The sequence below is a fragment of the Marmota flaviventris genome, chromosome 2 (assembly GCF_047511675.1).
Source record: "Marmota flaviventris isolate mMarFla1 chromosome 2, mMarFla1.hap1, whole genome shotgun sequence".
Lineage (NCBI taxonomy): Eukaryota > Metazoa > Chordata > Mammalia > Rodentia > Sciuridae > Marmota > Marmota flaviventris.
In genome coordinates this window covers 3,282,412-3,303,325 of record NC_092499.1, presented here as the reverse complement: position 1 = coordinate 3,303,325, position 20,914 = coordinate 3,282,412, and the positions used below count along the sequence as shown (strand labels likewise).

The window sequence follows — 20,914 nt, the reverse complement described above, 5'->3', positions numbered from 1 at the left end:
TACACTCATCTTGGGCCCCTACCCCCACCCCTCTCTTTTGGTACAGGGGATTGAACCCAGGGGCATTAACCACTGATTCACATCCCCAGCTCTTTTTTATATTTTATTTAGAAACAGGGTCTCTCTGAGTTGTTCAGGGCCTCAATAAGTTGCTTAGGCTGGCTTTGAACTTGAGATCCTCCTGCCTCAGCCTCCCGAGTTGCTGGGATTACAGGTGTGAGTCACTGCCCCCGGCTCTTGCCCTGAGTCTTGAGTTGTTCTAATTCCCTCTCATCTCTCATTTCCTCTAACTGTTGGGGACCAGAGGGCAAGCCAGGCAGAGCCGGGAGCACAGGACCACAAGCCTGCTGTGTTCCTTGGAGGCTGGAACTGCGACTCTTCCCACTCCACAGAGGGGACCCAGGGCTCAGGAGCTAGATTAGCAAGAGGCCTATCTGGAGGAGTGCTGGTGTCTTTGGATCTGAAACGGCCTGTCTGCAAATGCCTGGGCAGCATCCTGGGTACCTTCCAGTTTGCTATGGACTGAATATTGTCCCCCCCCCCCAATTTCATATGTTGAAATCTTAACCCCAGAACATCAGAAGGTGACCTTATTTGGAGATGGGCTCTTTAAGAAAGTAAATAATTAAAATGAGGTCATTAGATTGGGCCCTCATCCAATAGAAAAAGGAAATTGACACAGACATGCACAGAGTGAAAACCAGGTAAAGGTGCTGGGAGAAGGCGGCCACCTACAGACCTTCGAGGAGAGAAACCAGCCCTGCTGCATCTTGGCCTTATCCCTGGTCTGCAGAGCTGTGAGAGAATAAACTGTTTAAGCCCCCCAGTCTGTGGTGCTTTGCATGGTGACCCTGGGACACTAACACACTCAGCATCCTGCCTGGGGCAGCTAGCTGGTTCCAGTCCAGGGTGGGACAGGCCAGAATCTGTCCTCCTTGGATTTTCCCTGACTTTCTTTCTTAGGACGCTTGCTTGGAATCCCCCTGGGAAGGGGTGGGGGCTTCCTTCTCCAGGAGGGCTCTGTGACCCTCCCCACAAAATGCCTTCGATCTGACTTGATGTGGAGGAGTGGGGCCCTTGTCCCTTGGCATCAGGCTCAGCCACACCTCTGCAGTTGTACTGCTCCCCGCCCAGACACTGCCCCTCCTCGCTCCTCAGGAATGGAGGGGACAACTACTCCATGGGTGTCCCTGTGAGTGCACTTTTTTCTCTCATCCTGGGCTGGGGATAAAACCCAGGGACTCCCTAGGGCAAAAGTTTCTGCTCTGGCTTTCGGCCACAGCAGGGTGCAAGGGGCCTTGGGATGAATTTGATGGATAGGCCTGGTGCTGGAGCCCCTTCCCTCAAGGTAGGTGTCCCAGAGTCAATGCCTGTGCCCCTGGCCTCTGGCCACAGGAGGGGTTGGTAGAAGTCCCTGCTAGCATTCACCCCCACTGCCTCAGTCCGGGTCCCAAGAATGGTCCTCTCTCCCTTCCCTCCAGAGGCTCCTGGCCCTCTGCCTCTGTCTCAGCTTGCCAGGGGGATCAAAGGTTGGAGTGATTGCCTCTGGAAAAGGGCGGGGCTCTTTTGAAAGTGAAAGTATGGGGTCTGGGTTGAGGATGGGGTGGAGGTGGGGCCCAGTGGGCCTGGGCGGTGCTGACCGCTCGGCTGGGAAGTCCCAGCTGTTGGTCACTCGGGCTGTTTTGGAGGTCCCAGGCCTGGACCTGTCTCTCAGGGTCTCACTCGGTCGGCTTTTCCAGGGCACCGTCTGCCTGGGCTCAGTGTCTGCTCCCTCAGGTATGTCCTGGTTAGGTGGGGCAGAAGGGCGGACGGGAGCTGCAGATAGCTGGCAGGGACTCAAGGGACTGAAACCACTGCAGCTTTCTAGTGGCCTTCCAGCCCAGGCTGGCTGGGCCACAGTGCCCGCTCAGCCACAGGGACTCATCCGCCCTCATACCCCGGCAGTCAACACACAAGCAGAAAGCACAGAGACACATGCACAAGACATGAAGGTGTTCATGAAGATGCAGACAGATACAGGTGGACCCTGGAGAAAGCCACCTGGAGCCCCCTGAGGCACACACCTACTGAACAGTCACACACAGGAGACAGGCCCACGTGCAGACATGCAAAGCTCACATACACTAAGTGTGGACATATCCCCAGACTCACACCATACCTTAGATCCACTTATTCATTTTCCCTGGGCACCTGCCCTGTACTGGCCCTGGCTGGGGGCTGGGTCAGGTCCATTCCCTGCTCCGCAGGCTCCTGGTCACAGGCAGAGACATCCCAGACTATGTATCTGCCCCTTAGTCATGGAGATGGTGTGGCCAGGGCTGGGACTGGACCCACAACAGGAGGTGCTGACTGTGTCCTGGGGCTCCTCAGAGGAGGAGCCTCTTCTGCTAAGCCTGAAGGAGCAGGCAGCTGGAGAAAGTGTGGCCGAGGTCACAAGTCTGTGCAAAGGTGTGGAGGAGTGGTGAGTGCTTCTGGGGTCAGAGTGGTGGCAGGGTGGGGCAGAGCACGAGGGGCAGTTAGGAAGGGCCTCCGATGCCAAGCTAAGGAGGAGGTTGTTCTTCAGGGTGATGGCAGCCTGGGAGCGTTCTGGTTTTTGGCTACTGTGAAGGGGGCCTTTTTGTCCCCACCCCCAGCCCAGTACTGGAGATTAAACCCTGGCATTCTGCCACTGAGCTAGACCCCCAGCCCTTTTTATTTTATTTATTTATTTATTTTTTAATTTTGAGACAGAGTTAAACCAAGTTGCCCAGGGCGGCCTCGAACTTGTGATCCTTCCTCAAGTCACTGGGAAAACAGACTTCTTTTTTTTTTTGGATGAACACAACACCTTCCTTCCTTCCTTTCTTTCTTTAATTTAGTTCTGAGAATTGAACCCAGTGCCTCACATGTGTGAGAAAAGTGCTCTACCACTAAGCTATAACCCCAGCCTGGAAAAAAAGACTTTTAAGTGCTTTTTTTTTTTTTTCTTTTTGATACTGGGGATTGAATTCAAGGGTGCTCTACCACTGAGCTACATTCCTGGTCCTTTATATTTTTTATTTTGAGTCAGGGTCTCACCAAGTTGTTTAGGGTCTCATTAAACTACTGAGGCTGGCCTCCATCTTGCAAACCCTTTTGCTTCAGCCTCCTTGAGTCCCTGGGATTATAGATGTATGCCACTGTGCCTGGCTTTAAGTGACTTTTTTTGGGAGTACTAAGGATTGTACCTAGGGGCATTTTACCACTGAGCCACATCCCTAGCCCTTTTTATTTTTTATTTTGAGACAGGGTCTTGCTAAATTGCTGAGGGCCTGGCTAGATTACTGAGGCTGGCTTTGAATTTGTGATCCTCTAGCCTCAGCCTCCTGAGTCCCTCGGATTATAGGTGTGTGCTACTGCACTTGGCTCAAATGACTTTCTTAATGTGTGTTTTTCTAATAGGCTTTGCTGGGTGTAGGAGAGCTACTGATTGTATTTCCAAAATCAATCCATGAAACTTACCCACCAAACTCTTCTGTTAGCTCTCATTATTTTCAGACTCAGATTTTCTAAGCCGATAATCACATCACCAGTGAATGACAGTTTTATCTGTTTCTCCCTAATATTTATAGTTATTATTTATTTTTTCTTGCCTTTTTGCCTGAATTAGTTCTTCTAGGCAAACAACTTAGAATAGTAACGAGAACCGACATCCTTGTTCTTTCCCATGTTCTCAGACTTCCATCTTGCAAGGAAAGCTTTCTAGGCAGGTTGGGGTTTCAGCAAGGCCTCCCTTCTGCTCCAGGAACCCAAGGAGTTCAGTACGGAGAGAGATTAGGAGGCTGTGATCAGGTGGAGGTGGATGGCAGGTGGGAATTGGGGGGGCACTTCTGGCCCAGGTCACAGTGGCCATTTCTGAGCTTTAAAAGATGTGATGGCCCTTCCCAGGGTGGGTGGGGAAAAGAGGGCGCAGTGAGCACTGAGGGTTGACTGAGGACCAGAGCTGCTGTAGAGGGAAGGTCTAGGAAAAGGAGGTAGAAGAGAGGCTGGGGTTAGGGAGGGAGGGAAAGCACAGACTTGAATTCTCAGTTACAACCCGGTGACCAGGGTGGGAGTTCCCATGATTGTGTCTTCTGTGTGACTTTAGTCCCCTGCCACTGGCCCTGCAACAGATGTGGCAGCCTGACCTAGAGAGTGTGTGGTTCAGGGCCCAGGGCTCAGGCTGGCCTGGGTCTGAAGGACCTTAGAGCTCAGCCAGTGCGGATCCGTCAGGGAGCTAGGGCACAGAAGTTGGGCCTCCCTGGATGCTCAGCGCAGTATGGACAGGGAAACAGAAGGAGAGTCAGAGAGAGGGCCCCATGGCCATGTTGGGCAGGCTCAGGGGAGAGGCCCAGCTAGAGTGGGGGTGGGGGCCCACAGGTCAGCCCAGAGGGCACCAGGGTGGCACCTGGCCAGACCAGCCTAGGGTTGAGGGGGCACCCCTTATACTGAATGGTTCACTCTTTTTCTAGACTGTGCTCTGGGGTGGTAGGGAAGGGGAGATGGACAGAGAGTGCAGGTCAGGAAGGAGGGCCACGTCACTGCAGGGACAATCCTGAGTGCCCACTGGACAGTCAGATGGTGAGGGCACATCACACAGCACCGTTGGAGGAGTCTTGGAGGTGGGGGTGCCCTCAGCTCCTGAAACTCAGGTCAGAATTGGGGGACAGAGGAAGGGAGGTTAGGGGACGAGCCTGAGGGACAGCCTGGAGGCTGACATTCAGGGAGACAGAAGGGAGGCCTATAAGACTGGATGGGTTGGAGCCAGAGAAGGTTCAGTCCAGAAAAGTCTCAGGGTTGGCTTGAGGGCACTAGGGAGCCATGGAATGGCTTAAAGCGAAGAATGATCCCTTTGGACCGGGAAGGTCAAGAATTTTGGGGGAAGCTGCTGGGAGCAGCTGGTACTGGTCCCTGGTGCTGTGGTTGCAGGCTGAGGGGCCCTCTGGGGCCCTTGCTGGCTCTGGTTTGGGACAGGAGTGCTTGAGCAGGCTGAGGGAGCCCCAAGCCTTTGCCTGTTGACCTCCCTTGAGATCCACCTGCTCAGCTGTCCCACCTTACCCTAAAATCCATCCCTGGGCTCCCTGGGAGAGAACTGCTAAGTCTGACCTCTCTCAGGACATCCGTGTCCTCCATAGGGTCCTCTGCCAAACAGAGAGCTCCGTGGGCAGAACCCTGAGGTCCTGGTGCTGCGGGATGAGGACAGCAGGGCCTCTGCTCCCTGTTTCCAGGCAGCCCTGGCTCTCCCACCCCTGAGCCGGTGGCTTGAGGCAAGAGCCAGCTGTGGGCCTCAGGCTCCTCTCTTGTGACGGGAGGCAAATGAATCCAGCAGCCTTGTTGTCTTGGGGATCTGATCTGTGTCAGGCATTGGGCTGTGTCAGTTTGAGCTGTAACTGGCTCTTTTGTGCTTTTGCTCTGTGGGCACCAGCCCCCCAAGGCAGGTACTGAGGGGACCCAGGAAGAGGAGAGGGGAGGTTGGTTAGATCCTTGCCATGTGTGGATTAAGTCTGAGTGGGGCAGGGTCCCTGAACCCTGGCTCCAGAGGAGGATGGTGACCTGTGGCCGGGGTGGGGCCGATAAGGTCCCCATCAATCACTTGTGTCTGTTTCCCTCAACTGGGCCTTCTTCCAGCTGCCCAGTGGCCTCTGGATCCTGGAGGAAGGTAGGTGTCAGCTGGCCCTGAACAGAAACCTTGCTGGAGGGCATAGGGGTGGGTGAGGGTCAGGGCGAACTGAGGCCCAAGGAGGGGCAGTTCTAGCCTGGTGCCACCCAGAGGTCTTGTGCTGGCTCCAGCCGGGGCTTTGCTTGGTGCCTGGGGTGATGGGTAGCCCTTGGGAGGAGCTGTGGGCTCTGCCTCTGTTGGGCTGTAACTTCAGTACATCCATCCAGCCCTTCTTTTGGCCTTAGTTTCTCCAAGGATAAAGTGATACCTTACTAGCCCAAACCCTCCCCCACCCTGCCCCATTGCACAACAGGGCAGGTGGAAGGTCCCAGCCTGTGGCCTGCTGGCTGGAGAGCTAGCTCCCTCTACTCTCCCACCCCCAACTTAGCCCAAAGCCAGAAAAGCAAACATCCTGGCTAAGTTCAGGCTGAAAGGGGATGTGGTAGAGCCTTGCAGAGGGTGGTATGTGTGCCCCATACCATTGGGACCCCCACCTCACTCTCTGTGGCGGAGATGGGGGAGGGGAGTGGGCCGTACAGTGGGTGGGAAACAACATGGAAACCCTCTCCACCCCCTGTTAAATATAAACCCAAGGCCCCTCCTACCACCCTTCCCTAAAGGCTGTGTGGTCTCGATAAGCAGCAGGGTGGCTTAAGCCAGTGCCCTCAAGCCCCACAGCACCTCCCTCCAGCTCAGAAGAAAAAGGCATAGACTCCCGTGGGGGTCCCTACCTCATCTTTAAGCAGAAGCAGTCTGGATTTTCAGGTGGAAAGGGTTAGGCAGTAAAGGGGCTGGTGGAGGGAGGGAGAGGGGGATTTGGGGGTCTCAGAACCTACAGTACCAAAGTCCCGGATGTGGTTGCTGGGCCCTGCCCTTCTGTGGGCTGTGGAATGGACTAGGCCCCAGAATCTGCATGTCCCCCCCCCCAATTCTGGTGGGAAGGGCTGGTCTGGAAGGCTGAATTGCTGTGGGCATGGGGGTAGGCATTTTGTGCAGTGGTGGCAGGGAAAGCTTCCTAGTGGCCTGCTAGATAGTCTGGCAGTAGCCCAGGTAGTTGCCTGCTGACTCTTCCTTTTGGACAGACTGAAGGTTGCTGCTTCCAGGAAGGTTGACAGGGGCCCTGGGTCTAGTCAAGTCCCATGGGGCTCCCAAGGGTTCTGTATCTGTTCCCTGAGGCTGGGAACCCTGTGGGCCTCCTGAATCTCCTTCTCATCCCCAGTTCTCCTGCTACCAAGATGCTATCACCACGGATAGTGACCCCTGGGCCAGAGCTGCAGAGCCCCAAGGAGCCTGAGCTGAAAACCCAGACCCCAGCTCAGGGTACTGGGCAGATCAGCAGTGGAAAGGAGCCAAACGCCCACCATGAGGATACCACAAGGCCAGGCCTGGACACCCTGAAGCGGGCCTTCTCCTGGGCAAGCCAGAAGGCCTCTCAGGCCTCCAAGGAGGACCAAGGCCGGCTCAGGCGAAGCTCCCACTCCCTGTTCCGGTCTTTCCGGCGTACTCCAGATGAAGGTCTAGCTGCTGGCCACTCCCAGGGGGCTGCTATGGCAGAGGAGCCCTGTGTGTTCACAGATGGTGTCAGCCAGCATGCATCCACCCGGGTGGGGCCTGGGGACCTGGAACCTGAGGCAGGTGAGGGCCTCACTGACAACACTGAGCAAGAGAGGAAACTGAGCCAGAGGAGGCAGCTGCTGAGCCAGGGCTTCCAACAACCTCTCATTGAGGCCCAGCTCCCTCAAACCCTGCCTTCTGCACAACCTCACTTCGGGTTCTTAACAGTGTCTTAGGTGAAGCCCCCACTAGGCAAATGAGAAAAGTGAGGCTCACTTTAAGTGGCTTCCTTCCAGCCACACAGCTGGAGAAGCAGAGAAATGAGATTTGAACCAGGATTTGCATGACTACAGAAGCCTCTGCACAGATGTTCACAGCCTGGTTCCCGGTCAAACCAGGGCCATTTGCAAGGCACCCGCCCTCTCTGATTAGGGAGTCACAGAGGGTGTAGAGGAGGCTCTGGGACTGCCCAGAGGAGGACAAATTGGACCCTGAAGGAAGGATACAGGTAGAAGAGGGCTCCTGGGCGTGGGGCTGGCAGGGAGCGACGCAGCCAGAAACATTGACTCTAGATGCTGGGGCAGAAGCCTGGGCATCACAGGACACATGCGGCCAGAGATCTAACCTATTACACTTGCCATCTGGGCTGCACATGAGGCCACTAGGGCTAGCTCCACAGAGCTGGGGTGGGGTGGGAGCAAGGAGGAAGGTATGAACTGCAAGTGGGGAGAACAGAGACTGGTCCAAATTGCTCTTTCCAGCCAGGCTTGGGTCTCTGGTCCTATTTCTACCAATGTGATTATGAGCAAGGGCTCCTGGCAGGTGAGGCTGCCTGTGAAGGTTTTCAGCTAGGCCCAGGGCGTTCGAGGGAGGGACTGGGCTGCCCTGGGCAGGATTTGACAGGGACCTCCAGGTCTCAGTTCAGCCCAGGGTCCCGGGGTGGTCCATCTCACTACCCCTCTTGTCATCTGCCCTTACAGAAGGCAAATCCGTGGCTGACCTCATCACTGAGCGGCAGCTGCTAGCTGCTTTCGAACAGCTCCGGTACCTGGAGACAAAGCTGGTAGCAGAGAAAGCCTCTCGCACCTTTGAGCAGGACCCCACCGCCTTTGCGCGGCGCGCCATGGACGTGTGCCTACATTACGATGGGCTGGCGGCGGAGATTGGCGCCATCGTGCGCGAGACATTGGGTCCCGAAGGCATAGACCAGCCCGCGCTTGTTGAAGTGGCCCGGCTGGTGCGCGCAGAAGAGGAGGCCCACCCGGAGCTCCCAGCCGACGGCGACTTCCTGCGCACACCCCGCCACTGGCGCCAGCACTGGGAGGACGCGGTGCGGCGCAGCGTGCAGGAGCGAGTGCAGCGGTCAGACTCCGGGCTGACTTCTGAGCCTGACAAGGGCGCTTCCGACCTAGCCCAGCTTCTGGCAGAGCTTGGTGGCTTGGTTCGACGCGATCTTCAGAAGGTGCGGCTGGTGGTGCAACCGGCTTACGCGGCCGCCAGCTTCCCAGCGTGGGAAACCTACCTCCGCGCCTTCCACAGCGCTGTGGCCCAGCGCCTGCAGGAGCTCGCGCAAGCCGCCCGCGGCTGTGAGCAGCTCTACCTTCTGCTGGACTGGGCAGCCAATGTCTATGGCAGGTGAGGCCAGAGCCACTGCGCCACAGGGCGAGAAAGGACTCAACTGCCCAACGTGGAGGCCTTGGGAAACTTGCCCCGGGTTCCTTTCTTCTTCATTCCCTCCCTGGGAGAAAGCTGGTGAAACCCTCCCTGCCCCTCACAGGGACTTTGGCATTCTTTCCTTCCTGTTAGGTTGAGCTGTGACTCCCACCCCAGCCTTTCCTAGGGACCCACTCCTGAGCAGCTTCCTGAAGCTGGAAAGTCTCCGTGGAGAGATTCCCATGGGAGCAGGGAACCCAGTTAGAGGACTTATGCTAGTGCACAAGGTGCCTGTGTGTACCTAGAGAAAGGCACTTCTCCAGGCAGGACACCCTGTGGTTTCACAGCGCTCAGTGTAGGCTGACCCCCACTTTCCCCATCAGATGGGAACCCAAGTGCAGGGTACAGCCTGTTGAGGGTTCCACCTCTAGCTCTGAGATGTGATGGGGGCGGATTACCTCTTAGAACCAATGGTTCCCAGCATCAGAGGCAGGGATGCTTGGGGAAGAAGGTTGCCTGAAAATCCTGGGCTCCTTAAATTGCTGTATTGACCTCAGGCTGGTACCAGCCCCTCTCTGGTGTGAGTTGGATGGAGATGGGTCCCTGAGCTGTACTCTGTGTGTGTGTTGCTTAGAGCCGAGTCTTGGGTGTAGGCCAACCATGAGGGTAGAGGTCACCACTGAGGCAGCCTGGCAGAGGTCCATTTGGACATCTCTTTAAGCATTCAGAGCAGGCACAGCTGCTGGAATGCCAGGAAATCCAGTGGTCAGAAGCTTCCGGGGGAGGGAGGTAGTGGCATGCACCCCTAGAGGGCAGGGGTGGTGGATGGGGATGGAATGTGTGGACAGAAATCCAAGCTCAGGGCCTTGCACAATACCTTTAGACTGTGAGCCTATTGTAAGGGGGGACTCCCTGCAGCATTGGAGCCCAACCCAGGCCAGTACCCCCACTTGACGGTTTTCCAGCCCTGACTTCCTGGGCGCCCCGGACCTGGCACTGCTCACGGAACCGCTGCCCCCACTCCTAGCGCCTGACGTGTGGGCTCGACTGGAGAGCGACTACACCAGTTTCTTGGAGGTAATGCCAGTCAGGCATGGATCCAAGGGCAGGATCCTGGGGGAGGGTGGTCCCAGGAAGGCCCAAGAGGGGTTCTGGAGGCGGATGGGGGGTGGGGGACAGAACACCCTCCTGGAAGGGTCTCACCGTAGCCTCATCCTTCTCCCCAAAGACCAAGATCGCAAGCTGCTTCGAGGGCATCCTGCAGCTGGAGCAGAATCGCTGGGCAGCCGGGGAAGCCCCTGAGGTGCTTCAGGGCCTCTACCATGCATCCCTGTCCATTGACGTCCACATGGTGGGCCTGGGAGGAGACGCGGGGTGAGGGGAGGCGGGCAGTGTGTGTGTGGGGGGGGGGGTCGGGGAGAGGGGCTTGTGTTCAGACCTTAGGCCCGAGGTGGGACCCCAGAGCTATCATATCCAGTGCTAACCATTCCTGCCTATTAAACGGGATCCTGAGGCCTCCGGTGGGGTGCGACCAGGGACCCCTGGGGCACATGGCTAACCTGGGGTACAGCTCCTGATTGACTGGTGGACCACGTGTGGGGAGTTGACCTTCAGGTTGGGGCCTGCTTAAAGCTGGAGCCGTCCTGTAATCCCAGTGGCTCAAGAGCTGAAGCAGAAGGATTGCAAGTTCAAGGTCAGACTCAGCAATTTAACGAGGACATAAGCAACTTAGTGAGACCGTTTCAAAATAAAAAATAAAAAGGTCTGGGATGTGGCTCAGTGGTTAAGGACCCCTGGGTTTAACCTCCTGTACAAAAAAAAAAAAAAAAGCTGGAACCGTGACTGTGAGGCAGAGCGGGGTGGGCCATAAGCATCCGGGCATCCGGGTTGGGGCCCCGACCGCGCTCAACTCAGCGTGGCTCGCAGCTGGTGGCGGAGCATGTGAAAGCGGCCGGCGCTATCTCTGCGGAGCTGGAAGCCACCACCCTGCGGATCTGCGCGCGGGCGCTGCGCCTGTTCCTGCCCAGGTGCGTGCGCGGCCTCGGCCAGAGTCGGGTGGATGGAATGGTGGGGCCAGGAGTGGGCGGCGTCCACCCTGTGGACTCAGGATGCAAGAGTCCAGTGGGAGGGAGAGACCTTCATCTCAGTTCTTGAAGTTTGGGCGGGGGCCCGAGGTCATAGAGCAGCCGGGAGTGATCCCCAAGGCGTCTGCGTACCCTGCCCCCAGGTTTGAAAAGTCTTTTCTGGAGTCGGAGGCGGTGAGCGAGCCGCACCTGGGCGCCTATATTAACGCCTGCGAGGAGCTGAGGTAGGTCTCTCTAGCTTTTCCGCAGGAGCACTGCCCAGCGTGGCCAGCAGGAGGCGCGCGAGCTCTGGAAACCCTCCGGGAGGCCGCGGCGGCCTCTGTGCCGGCGAGTGATGGAGAGAGGAGCTGGGACCCGGGCGGGCGTGGAGGGCGCTCCCGGAGTGTGAATTCCGGCAGGCTCTTAAGACCTCCAGGGACCGACGCTCTCCGCCCCGGCTCCTGACATGCTGACCTCATTCAGCCCAGCCGAGCTGGGGCCCTGAGAGGGATGCGGGAGGGCTTAGAGCTCATCAGTGGCCAAGGAGGCCCACTGCCCTAGTCGCAGGGCTGTTTTTTCTCCCTTCGTCCCAGCCAGACTTCTTCCTTTGGGGGTGCACCCCCTCCTCAGAGAAGCCCTCCCTGACACTCGGCCCTGGGCTGTGCTGTCTGGGGTCTGGGCCCCCTCTGTTCCCAGCGGGGGGGGGGGGAGCCCTCCCTGGGGGATGGGCAGACTGCTTCTGTGCCTCCAATTCCACTGTGCCTTGGTGTCCTCCCACTGCAGAAGGCAGACTCTGGGCCACCTGTGGGATCCCAGACTGTCGCTGGCTAGCTGTGCACCTCTTTCCTCATCTAGGGTGGGACCAGAGCATCTGCTCTCCAGAGCTGTGGGAACTCCGTCTTCTTGTGGACACTTGAGATGTGCCAGTCATGTGTGTGCTCTACCCACCTAATGCCATTCTTCCAGAGGGTCTTGAACCCACCTACCAGTGGGGAAGTGGAGGCTCTGGAAATGACCCTTGTCCACTGTTGTAACCAGTGGGTGGTGGAGCCAGGACATGAACCAGGCCTACCTGAGTCCATGATGGTGATGAGACACTACTTCTCCAAGACAGAGTGTATCTGTCTGTCTGTCTCTGTCTGTTGCTGAGGATGGAACCCAGGGCCTCACACTACCAGGCTGCTCCTCAGCACAGAGACCCTGGGGGCTCATGGCCAGGGAGCATTCTCCACCCCTTGGTAGGCAGTGACAGAACTTCAGCCTGCCATGCTGTTCCTAGCCTGTGGGGACTGGGTGTAGCCTGACCCTCAGTTTCCTTCAGCAGGAAATGATGAAGTTCAGTGGAGGGTCTCTACCCAGCATGGTTGTGTTGCACTGTCCCATCACCAAGGGATAGGGGATTTTCTCTTCCTGCTTCCCAGCAGGTGTGATCTACTCCCTGGAGTCTGGGGCCCAAGTCCCAGAGCTGCCAGAGGGAAGCTGGTCTATCCCTTCTATGATTGGCTCCTAGGGCTTGCACTATGCAGCTCCAGGGACCATCCTTCACACTATAGTCTAAATGAATGGAGCTTGTACAGTGCCCAGCGTACAGGGGTGTGTGCTGGGTCTTGTTTCCCAGCCACTCCCCCATGGCCATCTCTTCACTTGTCTTGGACCTTCCCAGGACCAGTCTTCTGGCCAGGTTCCCAGGAACTCTAGAGGAGCTGGAGAAGCCGCTAGTGTCTGCTACCTGTAACTTCCAGAAGCACTTGCTCCAGGGCTTGCAGCATGATGTGCAGGTGAATGGGACAGCCCTTTCCTTCCTACATGCCATAGCCAGTAGGTGCCACCTATTCCATGGAGTCTGGGTCCATGTCCCAGCATTCATTTGAAACCCCAGGGGCAGTTTCAGGGCCCTGTGTTTTGGGGATGGGCAGGGCCCTGATGAGCTTCCAACTGAGCAGGGGTATTTGGGAAACTCGCCCCTTCTGTTGACCTCTAAGAGGCCAGGATAGTGGGTCCAAGGAATCAGGCCTGGACCCTTCACCCTGACCCTCAAGTTGTCCCCAGGCAAACCCTAAGCAGGATGGTCACTAAAATTCAAACCCTGCCACTGGAGCTTCTGCCTGGAGGAGGCATTCTGGGAAAGGCCCAGTGATACAATGGGTGGCTAGGAGATGGATGGCACAGGGAATCCAGCAGAAAAGGAGGTCAGGGATGGTGCATTGGGCTCACTCCCATACCTCTCTGTTCCCAGCCACTCTTCGGGGCCCTAAGCACCAAGAGCTGGCTGACACAGGACACACTGCATCCCATCATGGACAAGGTGGTGGCCTTTGCCCACCACCTCAAGCATGTAACCCCAACACTGGCAAAGGTACTTGGAGGGGGAGGGCCCTGCAGAGTGCCCAGGGGCTGGGTTTGTTGACCCTGACCCTGTCCATGCCTGCCCAGGAGACTCTGCAGGAGGTGCACCGTTACATTGTCCGCGAGTACCTGGCGCAGGCATTGAGGCCCCGTGAGCGGTTTCGGGGCGTGGAGCGTGTGAATGGCTCCCAGAAGATGAATCTGGATGCCCAGGCAATCAGTGACACCTTCCAGGGCCTGGTAGGAGCAGCATTCAGCCACCAGGCCCTCCACTAGCGCCTCGTATTATTTCTATTCTGCACTAAAGAGAATCAGGTTGGGGTTGGGGGAAGGGGCCTAGCACTCAGCTGCCCTCGGGCAGCAAAAGTTCTCCTCTGCATGCTCTATCAGGAGGGAGGGTGGCTGGGTGAAGGGGACACTTTGCATACATGTGCAGTTACCTGGACTTTAAGGGAAGGAGCCAGGGTTGCAGCCCTATCTGATGGGCAAAGCCTCCTGGAGGCCCCTAGGCACTACAGACCCGGAGCCCTGGGAGCCCAGGCAGTCCCTGCTCCCCACGCACCCTTTATCTGCGTTGCTGATCCCTCACTCACAATGGTTCCTGGCAGCACTTCCCGGTTGGGGCCTCAGTCTTCCCATCTGGGCAGAGACGGGAAAACAGGTGTGCTGGAGGTAGGCAGGAAGGCTAATACTGTGTTGCAGATGCGACTTCAGTGCCCAGCCCTGTGTCCCTTCCAGCTGTGGGAAGGGACATGAGGCAGTCACATGGGGGACTGCTGCCAGGCGGTTGCAGGGCTAGCGGTGCACTAAAGGAGAGGCTGCAGGCAGGGGCTCCTGGGAGCGGTGGCCGGCCCACACATATTTTCCTGTCTGCAAAGGGCTCTGAAGCCACATGGCTTAACCAAGCCATCCCTTGCGTGGCGGAGATCCTGGGTGAGAGTTACAAAGACGACATCCAACGGCACCTGGAGACACTCATCCAGAGCTACCCCGACATCAGGTTCGTAGCCCACCTGCGCCCCAACCAAGTTCGGAATGAGAGCCGGAACTCGAAGCTTGACATTTGCTCTCAAGAGTCTAGGTGGCAGGACTGGGGATATAGCTCAGTTAGTGGAGTGCCTGCCTTGCACGGTCAAAGCCCTGGGTTCAATCCCCAGAAACAAACACACACACACACACACACACACACACACACACACACACACGCCGGTCTAGGTGGCAGTGGGTGGGCTGGTAACCAGCGGAGGGTGGCACTTGAACCCAGCGTGGACCTGCGGACCTGCATGCGCATGTGTGTGAGGACCGCATCCAGGGAGGCGCCTCTGACCCCGGGCCCTGGAACCAAGGCGAGCCCTTCCGCGTGTTCTCGACCCGAGTTCCGGTCAGTCTCAGGGCGCGATCAGTCTCAGGGGCGGGGGTCATGCCTCCGCCTCCCGCGATCCCCAGCCCGGAACAAGCCCCCTCTGAATGCCCCAGACTTCGACGGATAGAGGAGGAAGGCTTTGATGCAGGGGTGGGGGCGGGGAGCTGTGAGTCATCGGAGCCTATGGAAATCCCGGTTCAGCGCACTCGGTGGCTTTGGAGATTCCAGGATGGGGAGCTGCTGAAAGTCCCTGGCCCAGCCTCGTTCCTGGGTCATGGCTGCTGTTCCCGGTTGGAGTGACTGCCACATTACATCGATCCGGGGTTTCCCTCCAGTCCCTTCTCGCTGCATCCTCGTTACCTGCTGGGGGCGGTTCTGAGAGCCCCTCACTGTGATCTCGTGGGAGGAGGCAACTCTCGATGTCTTTGGGCGGGAGTCTTCTGCCTCCACGGCGCCTCGCTCCTTGCTGCTGGCAGCGTGAACACCTTTCCCAGACCCCGAGGCCTCCTGGCCTGAACCCTACCTCCCACACTGCATCCCATCGCCCCTCCCTCCCTCACCACCAGCACCGTTTCTTGGACTGGTCTCCCGACTCCCTCGCTTTGTGCAGGGCCTTTCCTTGTGGGCATGACCCCTCCCCGGCGCGCGCGCCTGTTCCTGGCCCCTCCAGGCCCAGGTACGGTGCTCCTGCCCCCAGTCCCATGCTTCCACTTCCCTCCGGAGCCCCCTCCTCCTGTCCTGGGTCAGTCCTGGGCTCTCTGATGAGCTTCAGGAATGCTGAGTGATTCATGCTTCCTCCCCAGCCCAGGGGTTCCGTCAATTCCCAGTCGTTGGAGTGTCAAGGGGTGCAACTCTGTGTTTCTGCAGGCAAAACCACATACTGGCCATTCTGGCACTGCGTAGACTGCGCCGCCGTCGGAACCAGAACCTCCTGCAGCATGCCCAGGACCTGCTGAGGGCTGCAGCTGAGGCTGTGGGCTCAGGAACCGCTGAGGACCGCGTGCTCTTCGCGGAGATAGAGTTGTCTACTTTCAGGATCCAGCTGATCACTTGCATCCAGGGCTCCCTGGCCTGAGGGGGTCGTCAGGGCGTGGCACTCAGCTCTAGGCTAGGATTCCAGGTGGTCATTAGGTCATTAGGCCCTGCCTCCAACTCTGAGGCCCAGAGTCATGGAATCTTTGTCCTCAGCCATGCTTGGCTGCTCAGCAGGGAGGCAAAGAGGAAGATATTTCAGACGTTTGTGGGGGAGAATATTGGAGTGGCAGAAGATCTCTTTACTGCAGCTGACCAGGGAGAGCTGCTCTGGTAACTATCCAGCAGCACCACCACCCCAGTCTGAAAGTGCAGAATGGAGTATTTATTCTAAAAATAAATGTGAATTAAAATGGTGCCTCTCTACTGAGGGGGCAGGGCCAAGCTGGTTGGGAGTGGGAGACCTAGACCCATGCACTCAGGGCCATGCTGGAAGGCTCCTTTTGGTGGGTGACCCTTTGCTACCTATCATATCAACAGAGAGACTGAGGCAGGCCCAGAACTGGGAAGGCGCCTGCCTGTGCTACAGGAAAAACGGGCCTCGACTATGGGACTCTGGGTCCATTTGTCTCGCTAAGTTGGCCTTGCCCTGTGGGGATGGGCACTGTTCTGCCTCATCCTAGGCAGGCCTAGGCTCCTGGGGGACAGGAACAGGCCAAGGCTTGTGGCTTGAAATATTTGGGTTACATGTGGCAGGGACTTTCCAGTAAAGAAAGTTGTCAGGTTACTCTAGGGGGAGTGCTGCCCCTTGAGTGTGTGTCTGGGGGCATGATCTGCAGGTGTTAGCAGCGGAAGAGCTTCCAGGAGAAGCTGCAGTGTGCCCTTGTGCGTGCCCCTTCTCTCTGGAATTTGCCTGCACTCTGAGAGCCAGGCTGCCAGAGAACCTGCTGGCATTAGCAGCTGAGGCTTTCCGGGAAGGCTGAGAGCTAAGAGGAAGCTGAGACCAGCTACCTTAGATGCCCCTCCTCACAGCTCAGAGCCAGAACCTGACCTAGACCCTGGCTGGAGTTGGGCCAAGTTACTGAGGGTGGGCCAACGTCCCAACAATGAATTTTTATCTCCTGAGGGCTTAGGTACAAGGTGAGTGGGGGATGCATCTCTCCCAGCTCCCCCTGGCCCCTCCCTGCTCTCTGGACAGCCAGGGGGCAGTGCCCAGGCAGATTCGCACTGGGACACGGAGCCAGGTCTGAGTCAGCTGGGGACCTGGGGCAAGTGGGCTGAGTGCCTTCAGCTTTTGGCCACCTCTGGGAGCAGTTGCCAGAAGCAGTCCCTGCTCCCCCATGGATGCACCAGGGCTTGAAGCCAGAGGCAGAGCAGGCCGGGTAAGGGACTATCCAGACCTCCCTGGGTAGGGTGGGGTGGGATCGGGCAGGGCAGGAATGAGGAAGTAAGGTAATGTTGGGGTTCCCAGGCTTCAGGTCTGGGTGGGGGCAGGGACTGTGAGTGCTCACGATGTCAGGCAGTACCTGAGCTAGTAGAGAATCAGGCTGGCAGTGGGGCAAGTGGTCTTGGGTCTGCATAACCCAGGGTTCAGAATGTGAGAAGGGCAACTGCCCTAATGGAGAGCTCTAAGGGAAGAATACTGGCCAGTTTTTTCCCCTGCCTGACCCCGCATGTACCCCCAGCAGCCACCAGTGTCCTGCTGGGAGAGTGGCCGATAGGGTTCAGAGGAGGGTAATAGGCAATCTGGCCCAGTGCAGTGGCACACTCCTATAATCCCAGCGACTGGAGAGGCTAAGGCAGGAGGATTGGAAGTTCAAGGTCTGCCTGAGCAATTTAATGAAACCCCCGTCTCAAGGTAAAATGAAAAGTGCTGGGGGTATAGCTCAGTGGTTGAGCACTCCTGGGTTTAATCCCCAGTGTGGATGTGGGGGTGGGAGAGGAAGCCTTATCTGACCAGGTTCTCCCCAAAGAGGTCCTGCTACCCCAGCCTACCTTTGAAGCCCAAGCTATTCACTGAGCCCCTGACTCTGACCCTGACCCTAACTGGCTTGACCCTGCCTGAGCCTTTGGCTGAAGGTGATGTTCCAGGGCCTGACCAGGCTTCCAACCCAGACTATGAAGATGTGGGAGGGCTTTGGTCTTGACTGCTAATTCTCAGTGGTGAGGAGTTGGCAACTTCCTGTTTGTTTGTTTGTTTTGATGCTGGGGATTGAACCAAGGCCCTTGCCCATGCTAAGTACAGGATCCACCACTGAGTGGCACCCCAGTCCCTAGGCAAGTTCCTTTCCCTCTCTGTGCCCAGTTTTTCCAGCTGTGAAAAGGGCTGGGGAGGATGAAGAACCAGCACAAAGACAGGCCCCTGGCCTCCCTCTGACCCATGTCCCAGGAGCCCCACCAGGTGAGGGCCTACAAAAGTCAAAAGGTCCCTGAATGTGGGAGTGGGGGACCCTTAGTGTCAAGCAAGGCATGAAGTTGAGGAGGCCCTTGAAGGTGACTCAGAAGAGACTTCCAGGGCTGAGCAGGTTCTGCCTGACCAGAGCTTTGTAATGCAGGCACGGATTTAGGCATAGACCCTCTCAGAACCTCAGGGTCCTCTTCCTGAGGATTTCTAGATCTAGAGATAGGAAGTCAGGGGTTTGCCCCTCTGTGTTCAGAACATCAGAGTGATCCCCACTCGCCATCCATGTGCATGCTCTCATGAGTCTGGCAGTGATCAGGGGCTGGGGCTCAGCTCCTCAAGGCCCAGCCAGAAGCAGGAGGCCGATGGCAGTTTCCACAAGGGTGCAATCAGTGGGGCTGGATCCGTGGGTTGGGGGAGCCTAGACTGGTTCAGGTCCAGGGCTCTGGCCACTGGCCTTTCTGCCTAGAAGGTGGGGGCTACTTGGGATCCTCCTATTCCCTTTGCCTTCTAGGTCTCATGAGGCCTTGAGAAGAGTCTAGGGTGTTCCCTTGGCTTGGCCATCCTGTGGTCCAGAGAGGAGAGGAGGGTGGGGGTGCTGTCTGAAAGCTGCTTCTGGACTTTTTGGCTACTTGTCTGGCTGGGCCCCCTGGGACAGAAGGCTCTTGTCCTGCTTCCTTGCTTCTGTCATGGAATAGGACAGCCTGAGACCATCCACTTTGCCTTTAGGCTCAAATCCCAGGCTCTGCCAGCTATTCCCTGGTCTCCCGCCTCTACCTGGCCCTACTTCCCCACAGTGTGGCCTATGGCTCGTCTCTCTTCAGAGCCCAGCCTGGACACCTATTTCCTCGAGTCCTTCATGCACTGGGGATTGCCTCTGGTCTCCGTCACTGAGTCCCAGGTCCTTGAGACCAAACCTATTCTGAGTTTTCTGGGCTCCAAGCCAGGCCAGGCTGGGAGAGAAGTGAGAAGTTGCAGGGACCCCACGTCGCCATGCACAGGATAGGAGCTCAGGTCTGTAGGTTGGTACACTGTGTGTGCTGCTGGCTCAAGGACATTGGGTATGGTGGGAGCAGGGGACTTGAACATTCACACCAGCTCAGACTAGGACCTAGTAGCCTCTGTGACCCTCTGCCCCTCCTGGTCCCTGGGCTCAGGCTCAGCCCAGGCTTGAGTGTGCCAGCTGCAAAAGCCTAGGAGGCTGGGGTCTGCGGACTGTGATGGAGTCTCAGCTCTGCTCTCCCCTCACTGGTGACCTGCGGTCCCTTCACTCTGGGGCTCAGACTCCTTGTCTATAACAAAGGAGAGAGTACCAAGTAGGGAGGGAGCTCGGGGGTGAGTGAGACTATCCACGTATGGCGTGCTTCAGGTGGCAGTCAGCATGTCACTTGTGACCACACAGCCTCTCCCTCTTCCTTCCTTGCCTGGTGACCTGGCTCCTTCCGTCCTGACCTCAGTCCTCAGCAGTCCCCTGTATGTGGGGGCAGCACCCTCAGCAGCTGGGCAGGGGTTCCTACAGAGCCCCTCACCACTGCCCAGGTTGGGACAGGAGGCTGCAGGGTCCTCAAGACCACCTTGCATCACCAATCTCACTTCCTTCCTTTGTTACCACAAAAATCCCCTTTGGGAATGGCAGCAGGCCACAGGGGCCACCCACCATCCACCACCAGGCCCCGGGGAGGACAGGCTGTACAGGGACAGGCCTCTCCCCCGCCAGCCTCTGTGGAAGGTGGGCAGGGCCTGCTATGATAGATAATGCTGTTGCCGAGGGCGATTCCGCAGAGCTCTAGGTCTTGGGGATCGACCTTGTCTAGTAGAGGGGCTATGCTGGGAGCCAGGAGCCCCTGGCCAGGGGCTTGGTCTCTTGGGTCTCCTGCTGTCCGAAAACACTTGAAGGGAAGTGAAACTTGGACACGTCACACCTCCCCATCAGTCTACCCTTCTGCTGGGGCCTGTGGGGCCTGGATTAGTCACTGCGGAGGCCCTTCCTCCTTGCAGGGACACCCTTCTATATATCTGCACATAGATCACCCACTTATTAGCTGTTTTAAAATTACTTGTTGTGTTTTCATTTTTCACCTTTAATAATGTTTTGGATACTAATGCATTTACATAGATCAAAATCAAAAACGTTCTTCAAAGACATAAGGTGAAAGTCTCCTTCCCATCCTTTCACCTTCGTAAAAGCAATTCTTACTCAAGGAATATATATGAAAAGTGAAGCTACTGGCACCATTGGAGAACCTGGTTTTCCTGAAGGGGGTTGGAGGGGGAATATGGGACAGTTCTTCCTGGTCCCTGTAAAATCAGCCAGTGAGCCTAAGGCTCTGAGGTGGATAGAATCCCCAACAATAGGACCTCTGGATGTTGGCAAGGAGAAACTTCAAGAGCTGTTCTTCTTTCTGGGGTGCCTGCCATCTGCAGCTGTGCTCAGTGATGATGTGGTACAGCTAGGATTCCAGCCCAGCTGCTGAACCCAGCAGTACCACATTCTGGAGGAGGGCCTGGTGCTGAAGGCTGTGCCCTTTATGCCCCGTGGTTGCTATTTCTGTCTCTTTTAATCCATTCCTTCAACCCTCCCTGCAGCCTGTGGGCGTTTGGGACAGCCTCCCTCCCCTCCCGTCTTTGCCCAGCCCCATGAAGTGCTGGGATTCCCGGGAGAGCTCCTGTCCAGTGATGAGCCTGTGTCATAGGGAGGACGCCCTAGTGAACTGAGCTCATGGGTTGTTTTCCTGGAAATCACATCGGCTGGGGGAAGAGCTCATGTACAGCTGGCCCTGGGCAGCCCCAGGCAGCCCCCGGCAGCCCCAGGAGCTGAAGGGAGGGAAGCTGACCTCGGCATCTTGTATCACTACCAGAGCCCTTTTGAAAAGACGGGGGACTGCATGGGGGAACCTAGGGGCGAG

At 57.2% G+C, this 20,914-nt stretch overlaps 1 protein-coding gene across 1 annotated transcript; it reads left to right on the top strand.

Moving 5' to 3' along the window:
* Positions 1-1,677: 1,677 nt before the first annotated feature.
* Exoc3l4 (exocyst complex component 3 like 4) lies at positions 1,678-15,983 on the top strand. The gene is made up of 12 exons (XM_071606385.1): positions 1,678-1,776; positions 6,876-7,291; positions 8,191-8,845; positions 9,829-9,940; positions 10,092-10,214; positions 10,790-10,890; positions 11,091-11,171; positions 12,590-12,704; positions 13,163-13,282; positions 13,360-13,512; positions 14,151-14,272; positions 15,503-15,983. The coding sequence occupies exons 2-12, from the start codon at positions 6,892-6,894 to the stop codon at positions 15,708-15,710; spliced, it is 2,190 nt and encodes a 729-aa protein (XP_071462486.1). The 5' UTR covers positions 1,678-1,776; positions 6,876-6,891; the 3' UTR covers positions 15,711-15,983.
* The last annotated feature ends 4,931 nt before the right edge of the window (positions 15,984-20,914 follow it).

Coding starts and splice junctions, on each gene's coding strand:
- Exoc3l4 (XM_071606385.1), top strand. CDS start 6,892: ATGCTATCACCACGGATAGTGACCCCTGGGCCAGAGCTGCAGAGCCCC. Junction 11,172..12,589: donor AACGCCTGCGAGGAGCTGAG/GTAGGTCTCTCT, acceptor GGACCTTCCCAG/GACCAGTCTTCTGGCCAGGT. Junction 12,705..13,162: donor GCTTGCAGCATGATGTGCAG/GTGAATGGGACA, acceptor CTCTGTTCCCAG/CCACTCTTCGGGGCCCTAAG.